The following is a 13,322-nucleotide window of genomic DNA, read 5'->3' as shown; positions in this document are numbered from 1 at the left end:
TCAACTCAAAACACTTTTCCCCCATCAAAACATGATATTGTTGGGGCTGTACAAATTTTGATGTGCCTGTAAGTGATTTACTACTTTTGCTTGCTACATCCACCATTGGTTTCCTAGTGGTGTAACTGTTTTTGCCTTGTTCAGTTTAATTGAAACTTCCTTTCAAAGCAGAGATTGATGGTAGAAATGAAGACACTATAAAGTGATGATAACTGCCAGTGATAAGAGGCAGTAGTTGCATTCCATTTGAATTTCTTGGGTGTCCTATGTGTAGCTCTGTTATCTATGGACCATTTGTATGTTGGGAAATGATTGTGGAATCTTTTTTTATAACTTGATAGTGAACAAATACTGAAATTTAGAATTGTCAGTTTGAAAAAAAAACTTAATCTGAAAAAATGATATTTTAAAAAGATAAACAGATGTGCACTTAAATGTGTAGATATAAAAAAAATTTTATGAACAAAAATTAAAATATATTAATCCATTAAAAAGTAATGTAATGGTTAAAATAGAAAATGCACATGTTAATTGTCAGATGTGCTTTCTTTCTTTCCAGATGGCTGGCAATGGCTAATAAATGACAGCTTACAAAGTCTCCATCTTGTTTCAAGCAATGCAAGGCAACAAATAAAAGTACAGTTAGTTAATTTCTATTAATGTGTGTTTTTATTGGAAAGGAAGGGTACCGTATCTATGTCATATTTTGCCGTTTACTCTCAAAATATTTTTTAATTGCTTGATTTCTTACAGAGAGCAGAATAGGTAAAATGTTAGGTTTTTGTTTCGTTTTCTTTTTGCAATGAAATGATGTTTTCATAAATGCATTGTGGGGGTTTATGCCTACATCTCAGTATAGTTTTCTGAGGTCAAACATAGGCCCAAAGCACACTGCAGAAATAATCCAGTTTGAGACCACTTTAACTGCCCTGGCTCAATGCTAGGCAATCCTGGGAATTGTACTGTAGTTTATTGTGGCACCAGAGCTCTCAATTTACAAGTCTAAATGTCTCACAAAGCTACAGTTCCCATAATTCAATAGCATTGAGCCAGGGCAGTTAAAGAAGTCTCAAACTGGATTATTTCTCCAGTGTGTTTTGGACTTTAAAAAGTACTCTAGTTATGAGTGTGATCCAAAGGTATAGTCAAGTCTCTTAGGTGTACAGCTTTACTGATGGGAACTTTCTGTACATGTACCTTTTGGCACTGAAACCCCCTTGGGCTGGGTGTATACTTGGCCTCCTCGTCTGACTCCGTGAGTACAGCAGGTTCCTCAGGGTCCCATCTGAAGTTAACTCCAAGTCTGCCACAGTTGAAGGGTCTGGTCTAGCATCTCCAGGAGTGCTGGGACTACGGGAATCAAGAGGGCTCATGGAAAGCTCAACATTAGATTCATCCTCTGAGAATGAAATGGAATCTGACATGACAGAGGTAAACAGTGTACTCCCCACAAGGATCTCTCTTGGAACTACTACTTTTTAAAATTGACCTGGAGTTAGGGGTGAACAATGAGCTGAAGATACCAAAGTGGATAAAGCAAATAGGGACAGCAAATTACTCCAAAAGAAAATCTCCAAAGTGGGCAAATGTGCATTAAAATTGCAAGTGTTTTGCAAGTGTGAATTGTTCAGTGTAGCCAAATGTAAAACGGTGCACATTAGGGCAAAAAATACTAATTTAACACACTAATGGGGCTTGGTCTGTTGGTAAATCATGAAGGAAGACACTATGGAATTGTACTGAATAGTTTCATTAAAATGTTGACCCAGTCTTCAGTTGCTGGGAAAAAGTCACACAATCCTGAAGATAATTGGAACTGAAAATAAAACTGCCAAGACCTTAATATCTTTATATTGAGGTGGGAGTAATGTGTCCCTCCAGATGTTTGATTACAGCTTCCAGCATCCTTCACAGTTAGTTATGATGACTAGGGCTGGTGAAAATGGAAGTTCAATAACTTTTGAGGGCTCACATGATTTACATAAATCTGTGATGTTACTATGTACAGTTGTATTCACTGCACCTCTGAGAAGCCTTCTCACACTGTACAGTTATAATGGTATGATTCCATTTTAATTACCATGGCTTCATCCTTTGGAATCCTGGACTGGTAGTTTAGGGAGGGGCATTTGGGATATTCAGCCAGAATGCTCTTCTACTGCCTCACTGAACTACAAACCCCAGGATTTTGTAGGATGCAGCCATTGGCAGTTAAAATGAAATCATGTACTGTAATCATATAGTGTTAAAGGAATCATAGAAGCCAAGAGATAGAAGGGACCTCATGGGCCATGGAGTCCAACCCCCTGCTCAATGCATGATTTCCAGCTGAAACATCCCAACAGCTAGCAGTAGAGCCTCTTTTTGAAGAGGTCAGAGAAGTAGATCTCACAGTCTCTCTAGGCAATTGGTTTCATTTCTGAACCACTCATGGTGTCAAGAATGTAACAGAATATTTTAAAGTTAGAAAAGGTGCAGGAAAGGGGAAAACAAAATTATCAGGAGCAACAATTTTGTCAATTCTGTTAGGACAAAAAGGAAAGGGGCATGATAGAGGTACATAAAATTATACATGGAGTGAAGAAAGTAGATATGTGGAGTATTTTACCCTCTCGGTAGTAGAACATTGTGTCATCAAACCTAATTGGAGGAAGATTCAGAACAGAACAGGAAGTGATTCTTTACACACTGCTTAATCAAAAGCATGGCATCTGCTACTACAGCTGTTCTTTAAAGGGAACCAGGAAAAAGTATCTCTAAGAGGACAAGGTTGTTAATGGTCACGTCAACTAGGTATTAACTTTCAGTGTTGGTGGCAGTTTGCCTCTGTATGTCAGTTGCTGAGCAATACAAACAAGCAGGTGCTGTTGTGCTCATGCTCTGCTTAAGAGATTCTCATTGAGTCATTGGGTTGAACTGCAATGGGAAGAAAATGCTGGACTGAATAAGACATTGGTCCAGTCCAGCATCACTCTTATATATTTGATTACCTTGAGTTCTTGAACAGGTCTTCAGTGTTTTTGCATTATTTGCTGTGTTGATAAAAAAAATGATGGGTGCTCAGTTAAAACATGAAGAAAAAATGGTGGTGACAAATATATTTCTTCAGTTTCCATGCCCTATTGAATACGTCAGTTGAATTTTGATGTTAAATACAAATTTATGAGGTTCATCTGGTTACTTCATGCACACTTCGGTGGATGCTTCAAACCCATACTTTGCAAGTTGGCATTGGTTCAGCAAGAAACTTAGTAGTAAAGTCACTTTTTTTAGAGCTGAACGCTAATAAGACTACAAAGTGCAACACTCCCTGATTGTCATTTTTAAAAAAGGTATTATTGCATATTGCAGAATACAAGACTCCTTCTCATGTCCGTACATGACATGGGCAGAACACTTCATAGGTCTAAAGAGCATTTTGGCATATATTGGTAGGTGGATAGAAATGGAGTATATTTGTGAAAGGACAGGGAGTTGTCATGATAGATATGAAATAATTTTATACCCCAATGAATAACTCAATATAACTTAAATAGAACAGTCATTGAAAACTATTCAAATGTTCTAGTTCTTGAATTCTGCCAAACAGGCCTATGATGGAGAGACTATAGCAAACCTTATTAAATAAAGCAGGTTCTTAAACCATGAGAATTGTAGCTAAAATTTTTGAATATTTGATATTCAGTCGATATTTCCTGTAAAATTACTTCTTGGTGATAAATCAACTCTTCCCAAGAAGTCTGGATATTTTAGCCCAGATTTATCTGGTGGTAGCAGCCTATAATATACTTGTAGAGCTAAAAAATGTACTAAGCATGCAATGACAATAGAATTTCATCCCTTGTTCTAACTATATAGCACTCTGTTTTTTCAAATGCTGCTCCAAAGGGTTTCTCAACCACCCTGAGCAAGCTTTTAGGATACTTGGGGGTGAGGGTACTACATTAGAGAGGAGAGACTAATGATTCTGGCAGAAGCAGTGGGATCCAATGGATGGCCACTATTGGAGCTTGGGCATTGTCTGTTGAGTATAAAATAGTTTTCCTCAGTTCAATAAATACGGCCACTGGTTTCACTTACATATGTGGGAGTGATGAGTAGCACCAATAAGTTCTACAGCTTGTATCAAGTATGATATATATTTGGGAAGCTGCCATATCCCAACCAAATGAGTCCTGCCCATAATACCACGTGCTCCCATGTGCTGTTCTGTGTAGGATCATCATATGGGTATGGATTTTTGCTTAAAATCTGCCTCTGTTATGGTCATAGCTTTGAAAGTAGTATGGGAGGTAGTATGTACACATCTATCTGTGTGCAAAACTATCTTTCTTTGTAATAAGTTGAATAAGTATCAAAGAAGTGCTATTTTGTTTGGGCCCTTAGCTTAAATCTACTAAAATTAAATTACATTAAATCTAGTTTTATAAGTCTGGTGTAAATGCAGTGATATCAAGAGTTTAAAAAAATATTTATCAGCAGATTTTTGTTTGTGTTATTCTCAAATCTGATACCAAATTGATAGTACAGCCAGGATGGTTAGTAATTAGGCCTGTTTGTAGTTTCTAAAGTGAAACAATTGACTAGTGTAGGCAGTTTTAAGAATCATATGAATGTTCAGTACACATGATTCTTATAACTCTTTGTAGCACATTGTTCTAAGATGTTTGGAAGGTCCTTTTCAAGATTAATGGGTTACTTGATGACACATGGTGTTTGTGTGAATCCAGCCCTAAGTACATGACAGAACAAGCCTTAGGGATTATCTGTTGGGTTTTTCTACAACTGAACTGTTTGCTACTTTAGGGTGGCAATTTGAAAGGGTGAGATTTTTATGTTTTTCAAATTTTGCTTTTGTCTTTGCCTTAGGAATCAGCAGTCTCTGCTTTAGCTGCTTTGTGTAATGAATATTATTGCACTGGAGAGGGAAGTGCAAATCCAGCTCAACAAGGTAATGATTCACAAGGTTTGTCTCTTGTCTTCATTAAGGGATAACTTATGATGACCTTGCTAGCTAGAAAAATTCCAGCAAAAGCAAAACTAGCCTAAATTAAATAACACCTTGGTGGTTAGCAGCTTCTCAGGACCCAGCCCTGTTATGTAGGCTATTAAGAAGCATTTAATTGGAGATGGCTACTTAATGTACATTGCCTGTTCCTTCTGGAGAAATGCCTTGGAGAAATGAAAGAATTCTTACTTGCACATGTATGGGACAATGTTGTTTGTAATGTCTGTAGTAAATCTCCCATTGCCACTTGAATTAATTGCCTTTCTTCCACATCTTTAAACTCTACAATGCAAAGATCCAACTTTAATAGCAATACAGAATGATTTGCTGTAGCAGCTAAGAGATCTCATTATAAACAGATTTAATAATAGTATAGGAACAGAATAAAAGGATGGAAGATGGCAGATACAGAACCCAGCAAATGTCAGCATTTTGATGACTTATAGCCACATCTCTTGGAGCATTTAATGTAGTGTGGTTCATGTGAGTTGATTCCCCCCCCCCACGAAATAGAAAACAAGAATTAAAAGTGGGTGGGGTGAAAACTAGAAAAAATGAAAGCTTAGTTAGAATGGGATTGCAAGGTGGATGCAGCCTCCCAGCTAATTTCCTTTAATTTGGATTTACATTGTCTCTTCCCACCAAGGAATAAAGACCTATACCTCCTTAACAAGCAGATACCAAAAAATCCCAAAACAACAACAATAATAACAAACAAAAATACACTTAGTTCTGGTATGCAGTCAGAATTGATAGTCAAGCTACAGAGGTTGATCATTTGGGACTTGACCATAGACTGAAGACCTAGTTGACACTTCCACGCTGAAGGCATTACAAGTGAAGATTATAATTCTGTTTCTCTCTTCTGTTTAATAATTTTCTATATGCTTTTCTGCTTCCTCTTGCCTGCAGTTTCACTTTTGTTTTTACTTAATCTATTTCAGTGGTTTTCTCCCCCTCCCAACATTTCTTTCAGCTTGTAGCCATTAATTATGTTAAATTAATACTGTGTAGACTTTGGGCACCATATCGCAGTATCATGTTTACATTCCCGAGGGTGCCTGCTATGTTATAGTCCCATAGCCATTGTTGGATATTTTTAAAATATAACTTTTGATTGCTTTTCTGCCACTTCTTCATTGTGTACCAAGTGCTAAAAATTTATTTGAAATTAAAATAGATGCTGTTGCAGTTTATTGTCTTTGCTGTTAATGCACACAACATATAGGCAGGAATGGGATAGGGATGCTTGAAGAATTAACTCCTTGAAAGTTCTGATCCAAGGGTCATATGAATCTGCTCTCAGACAGACTAAAGACACAATACTTGTGATTTTGTTGTTGCGGAAGTTCTTTTAATCAAAATAGGTGGCCCTTTGTGTTTCTAGTGGACTAACAGCCTTATCAAATGTCAAAAGTAACCTGACATGCAGTGAGAGCGAAGGGGCTTTCTCCTCACCTAACTGCATGCTGTCGCAGATCTTCTTCCCAGTGGGGATGGTCATAAAACATGTCTTTTGTTGTGTTGGAAAAATCCATTTGGCAAAGGGCATGCTTTTATGACAGTCTCCCTCTGGAAGGAGAATGGAAGTGCTGTGGTGTCATGTGGAGAGGTAAGCAGAAAGGCTCTTCTCTCTCACTGTGTGTTGGCTTATTTTTGACATATGATAAGGCTCTAACTCTGTCTTCTCCTTTTCTGTTGTTTTGTTTCATCTCTGTCCTTCTCTGCTGTTGTTTTGGGGCCTCATTTTTAAAGGCTTTTATCTTTTTGTTAGAGAACTAGTTTTCTGATGTAGTCATACTATTTAAGTTATGCTCAACACTGAAAATTAGAGAGAATATTTCTGATTAACTTGGCTTTGTTTTTTAATATCATACAAAACTTTAATTACAAATACTGTTATATTTCTGTTTCATAGAACCAAACTATACATAAAGTATTGTAACCAACTCTTTGGTTCTCTTTCAAAAAGAAGATAGCATAAAGTACTCAGAGGCAAAAACATTTAAATTTGTGTAAGTGCCCAGAAATCATTTGGGTAGCAGAATTCACATTTTTAAAGAGGTTTTTCTTCAACAGTCAGTGGATTTATATCCTTTAATGCTTTTAAACACATTCTGCAATACAGTTGCCAAAGGATGCCACACAAAAGAAAAATAGACCAATGCAATCATGTTTGAGTATGTTGTGCTGCTTTATTAATAAAACATTGCTATAGTAAATATTTTGAATAACTAAGAGTAGAATCATTGTATAAAGAATATTTTCACCACTTTGAAGTCAACATTTTTCACTGCCTTTGGAAATATTTTATGCTAATACAAATGTTTTAGAGCTGCATAGCAATCACCTATCTTCCTTGTCCTCTTCTGTTAAGTTCCAATTAACAAACAATGACTGTTGTGTTTTTCTAGATGAACTGGTGAAGCAATACATTTCAGGCCTGCAAAGCCATGAGGAAATGATTCGGTGTGGCTTTTCTCTAGCCTTGGGTGCTCTTCCTAAGTTGCTTCTAAAAGGCAAATTCCAGAAGGTAAGATAGAATGCAGGTGTTAGATGGAACGTTAACACTTTTCTAAATGTTTAAATGAATGTTTCTGAATTAAATTTCTGATTAATTAAATATATATTTGTTCTGTCAGTGTTTTATAATAAAATATCTGTATTTTTATTTGCATAAAACACATAAGATTAGCAATCTTTGACTTGTCAGAAGACATTCACATCTTTCTCAGGATAACTGTAGGCATGCTTACACATGCCTGGCTTGTGGGTAGAAACATAGAGGAAAATAGCAAATCATTATCACCTGGTTGATGAGGGGATTGGTTTTCCCTGGTAATGTATTGTCCTCCGTCAACTCTGGAATATCCAGTGCTGAATTACACAGGGATGTCTGTAGTTTCCTTCTGTGGTCAGGGAAGCTGAAAACTTTTCAGTATGTGATTTCTTATGGATAACTGCATAGTCACATTTATGAGATGCATCAGCAGAAGGTCAAAGAGAAAATGTTCAAGTAGGAAAGTATAGTAAAGTCAGCTGTTCATATCTACGGATTCTTTATCCACAGATTCAACCATCCACAGCTTGAAAATATTCCAAAAATATAAATTCCAAAATGCAAACCTTCTTTTTACATTTCATGTAAGGGACACCATTTTACTGTGTCATTGTATTTAATGGGACTTGAGGGTCCCTGGATTTTGGTATCCACAGGGGTCCTGAAACCAAACCTTAGTGGAAACCAGGGGCCCACTGTAACTGCAACTATCAAGTATAACTGGCCATGTATAGATACAACTTTTGAAAGAGGTATGCTGTGGGAAAGGAGCATCTGAATGAAAAGAGACAGTTTTTCCATCTTTTCTTATAGACATATTATCCTTACTAGGGATATGTAGGCTATAATCTGTTTACTGACTTATGTTGGCATAACCCCAGTTATACCAAGGCATCTTACAACAGTTAAACATAGCTAAAAATGCACAACGTACAAAAATTTTACATAAAATGTAAACTATGGGGCCATGCAGACAGGCCAGAGGCTGCTCCCACCCTAGTCAGTGTGGGACCATGGTGACTGCATGGTCCTGATCTCAATCCAGGCTGCCGCTGCAGTGCTCAACAGGACACCAGCAAAGAGTGGACTTTCCCGCTGTTTTAGCAGCTAGTTTTCCCAGCTGGGTGCACTCTCCACGCAGCTTCCAGCTATCCTAGGGGTGTGTATTATCTGCACACCCCACCCCCAAAGAAGTCAGAAGTTGCACTTTCCTGCCCATCTGTTTCAGGCCTATGAAAGAATTAAAACCTACCAACCAACCAACCAACAAAACATTAAAAATAAAGCAACAAATCCAGCACATTATGCAAGGTCCATTACCCTTCCTAAGAAATCAGTCCTCAAATGTATATCGAAACAAAAAGATAACTTGGCATGCTAACCTCTCACACAGATAGATGATAAATGTAGGCTGGAACTGGATGCTTGTTAATAAAACCAGACTTTTAATACAGCATTTGTGTGCAGCTTATGGAGTATTTATTCCCTCACATCTACCCTTTTTACTCTGCAACCTGGTCCTCACAGCAACTATACCTTCTGTTGTTTTCCTGCCCAAAGATATCATCACAAAAAAACCTTAATATAGAGCAAAGAATATACAGTGGGCCCTCCCCTTACACGGGGGATCCGTTCTGGACCCCCTTGTGTAAGGGAAAATCCACGTATGCTCATGCCCCATAGGAAACAATGGGGTGCGTGCACATGGCAGTGGCGTGGCACACACGCCATGGGCACACACACCATTGTTTATATTGTCAAGTGGCTTCTGCATAAGCAGGAAGCCGCGTATAGTGTGCCTGCGTATGGTGCGGGTGCACTGTAATGCAAAACATTTTTTTCTGTTTTCTTTTAGGTTTTAGAAGGTTTGAAGAGAGTCACTTCAATTTCCCCTGAAACTGTGAGCTTTGCTGAATCCAGAAGAGATGGGTTAAAAGCTATTGCAAAGTATGCTGTACAGTTTGTTTTACATGTGCCTTCATTTTATTTATTTCTTCACTGTCAAATTTAAAAGCACGGCCTATCAAAAAAGAGATACTGTATATACTTGACTATAAGTCGACCCCATGTATAAGTCGAGGGCAGGTTTTGGGGCCCAAATTATGGATTTTGATATGACCCATGGATAAGTCATGGGTAAAATTTAGGGGCATGTAACAAAGGATGTAAAGGATGATACAAAGGAAAATGATACCAGAGAACTTATGGTATGCATAACTGTTTGTGCTCAACCTATAGGCTGAATGGGTGAGAGAGTAGAGGGGATCCATGCTTCTTTTTGGTGCTCCCAGGATGGACTAAGCTCATGCCTTTTACCACTCTAATCATTGAAAGGGGATGGCTCCGTGTATGTGTGTGTGTGTTAGTTAAAGTACAGTAATTACACTGACCTGTGGATAAGTCAACCCAGGGTTTTATGGTCAATTTTTTGTCTATAATTTCTAGACTTATACATGAGTACATACAGTAAGTTCATTTTCTTTTTAAGGCTCCATCCAATGGTGTTTTTTCTATGGTACATACAATGCAATGATTGCAATTCTGAAACAAGACCATGGTGCTTTTAAGTTTAGCTGATTTTTCCTCTCCATAATGTTCATTGTACAGTGAGAGAATATTTTTAATTCTTCTGAGATCTTTATGAAGTAGTATTAGTCTTTATTAATTTTATTAGCAGAGTTTGTATATTGCATTTGTATAGTGATAGAGCTCTTAGTGGCATCATTTTGCATTTATTTGTGTAAATGTGTGCTGTTGAAGTTGCATTCCTGTATTTTATTTATTTATTTTTTAATTTTCACAAGGTTATTATCCTGTTCAGGTGCCAGGGGACTTTCCTGCATAGTTTCCTTAGTATTATTATTTTTAACTAATTTGCCCCATCCTTTACCTGTATAATTATATGTGTCTTTTTAAGGAGTGCAAAGCAGGGGTGTATTATAACTAGTAACACACTGTTGAATTTCTGCTTATTGACAAATGCCAGTAAGTTTTGTATGGATTAAACAACATATTAATTGGTGTAATGCACATGAGAGGTCTGCAGCATAGCAGGCCATATGCCACTTGGCACATGTGAAGACACACCCAACTAAAGGTGGTGGCAGGTTTGGGCGTGCAACACCGGTACCCTGGTGAAATCAAACTCTTTTACCCAAAAAGGCTCTGAAGCTGAATGTAAAGTTCAAAAAAGGGTGAAGTTTAATGTAAAGAACAAAAGTAGTTTTCTCCTCCCCAGCTCTAAATAACTTGTAATAAAAGATACTTTACAGACTTTCAGCAATCTTCAGGGTGTCATCTTTCTGGGTCTGATCTTGGTTTGATCTCCTCTCACAATGGAGCTGGTGCAGGGTCTTTCAGCTCCTGAATTCTTTGACTTGATGTAGGTAACTAATTTTGCTGACTTGTTTCTGGTAACTAAATCAGCTAACTAGTTCCTGGTAACTGAATGGCTAACGTGTAAGAAATGCCCTTTCTGGCTGTCTGGGCCTGTTTGCCACCAAAAGACAGCTTTGCCAGCTCACAGCAAAGACTGCCTCAAACTAAAAGCCTCCAGCTGAAACAGAGCATGCGGGGAAGGGGCAAACCAAACCTGGGAAAAACCTGCAGGGGATCCTACAGCTCCTCCCACACCTAATACAATGAACATTTCCTACACTAAAACATACCATGGCCTGAACCAATATGAAAGGAAATGTAGGGGGAGATTCAAAAAGTCCTGGCTGGACATCACAGCACATTTAGCATAACAATGGATCTGTGCAGAATCTTGAACCATCAACTTTGGGCCCAGAAACTTTAATCTCTGCAGAACCCCTGGCAGCTTGCAAGCAGAATTGAGGGCCAAAGGATGTGCTAATATGATGCAAAGGGCCAGTACACTGTCACCTTTCTGGGTAAAGTGACTATCTCTGACTTGATTCCTTAATCTGAGTAAATTGTTGTATGGCACCAAGCTGAGCTGCACATAGACTGACTTCATATTTAATTCCCAGTTGAATCCTGTGCTTGTCTCCAGGACTAATAGCTATGACAGGATCTTGGCTACAGGAACATGAAATCAATTGGTATCTCTCCCTCTCCTCTTTAATCACTAGTTAATTCTACAGTTCAGGTGTAGAATTAGAATTCACTGGGCTCAATCACTTTTTGTTCTGCAGTTTTTGTAATAGCCTCAGGTAGAAGATGCTTTTTCTATCCATTTTGACTTATCAACTATAATAGTGAATCATTCATGAAAGTGTTAAGCAGAGTTTGGTTTTTTTGTTAGTGAATCTTAAACTGTGCTACGATTCTACAGACATATTGGTAATTTTGTGTATATGTATTTGTTCTTTTTCCAGAGTTTGCTTAACAGTTGGCGCGAAAAGAGAAGGGTCACCAACTGAATATGTGTGCAAAAATAATATTGCACAGATATACGACATGTTGCTGAATGGACTGAATGACTACACCACAGACAGTCGTGGTGATGTTGGAGCATGGTACAGTACTTCATCTTCATAGATTAAGTCACACTTTAGGTTGTGAAGCAAAAAGAGAATAGGGTTCAGAAGAAGCACCCAGTAAAAATTACAAGAAACAGTGTTTCACTAGCACATTTCACAACAGAAGCACCTAAAGATGGTGCAGTTCAGCTTTGCCAAAACAAGGACTTAGGGGAAAGCAAGTTAAGCAGTAAAGTTGATGAAAAATTAAATCATGTCTGTATTAAGTGGTTTACAACCCAGCTAGCAGTTCTTGTAATTTTTCCATTATAAATTGTATATTAATAAGCATTTATTATATTTTAGCTTACTAAATAACAGTGGTATTCTGGGTGGATCACAGAAAACTAAAAGAATACACTTATTTAAAATGTCGTAAAATAAAAAACAAACAGCATGGGAAGATGGAAACATCTTTAAGTTGCTGACATACCAGTGTAAAACTTTATTAAATTCTGTTTTTTTTAAAAAAATAGTATCTCTTTTTGATATAAACAGTTTTAAGTGTCTTGACCTTTTATTCCTTACTGTAGTTTTGATTCTAAACTTTCATTAGTTACACCTCAGTCCCAAAAGAGAGTGCCTGCTTTGTAATTCCATTTTGATGACAGAACAGCAGAGGGTGCAATTGTATCAGTAGATGGAATATCTGTTGTAATCTCTTATGAAGAGGCCTTGATGCCTATTAAAAAACAAATGAGGGGTTAACTGTCTCTACTGTTTCTACAAACCCTAAGGCAGGGATTGGGAAACCTGTGGCTTTGCAGGTATGACTGGACTGCCATTAACCACAGCCAGCAGAACCAGTGGTTAGAAAAGATGGAAGTTGTAGTCCAACTGCATCTCGAGGGCCACATTTCCCCTCTGCACACTGAGAAAGAAGGGAGGAAAGAAAATCTGTGAATGTATGCAGAAACTTAAACCAAAGCCTTCACCACTAACTAGCCCTTACAATGGATTTAGGTCTCAGAGTTGTGAAATCAAGGGGTGAATTTTGTTTGCTCCAGTTTTTACCCACAAATCCAGAAGAAGCCACCGTGATAGCCTTAGGGCTAAGGGGCAGAAAGCAATATTTTTCCAGGTTTATCTTCAAGCCTCTAAAAGGGCATAATGATACCCATTCTTAGATGTTAAGCAGGCAAACTTAGCAGTCCCCTTACTCATCAGTTGATGAATTTGCTGTAGTTGGTGATGGTAGTAGGGGTCATCATAGCAGTGATTGAAAATAGTTATCTAGAGTCCAAAACCACAATTCAGATAATTATCT

At 37.8% G+C, this 13,322-nt stretch overlaps 1 protein-coding gene across 7 annotated transcripts in view; it reads left to right on the top strand.

Annotated features, from left to right (window-relative positions):
- The window catches only part of TBCD (tubulin folding cofactor D), a 172,133-nt gene that overhangs the window by 132,148 nt on the left and 26,663 nt on the right, over positions 1–13,322 (top strand). For all 7 annotated transcript variants that reach the window (XM_042448420.1, XM_042448419.1, XM_042448421.1 and 4 more), the window contains 5 exons: positions 560–636; positions 4,870–4,951; positions 7,423–7,541; positions 9,424–9,515; positions 11,912–12,052. In XM_042448420.1, the coding sequence (XP_042304354.1) occupies positions 560–636; positions 4,870–4,951; positions 7,423–7,541; positions 9,424–9,515; positions 11,912–12,052 (511 nt within the window). The remainder of the gene's footprint in view (positions 1–559; positions 637–4,869; positions 4,952–7,422; positions 7,542–9,423; positions 9,516–11,911; positions 12,053–13,322) is intronic.

This window comes from Sceloporus undulatus, chromosome 2, assembly GCF_019175285.1.
Source record: "Sceloporus undulatus isolate JIND9_A2432 ecotype Alabama chromosome 2, SceUnd_v1.1, whole genome shotgun sequence".
Lineage (NCBI taxonomy): Eukaryota > Metazoa > Chordata > Lepidosauria > Squamata > Phrynosomatidae > Sceloporus > Sceloporus undulatus.
The sequence above is the reverse complement of the archived record's forward strand: the minus strand, read 5'-3'. Positions and strand labels throughout refer to the sequence as shown.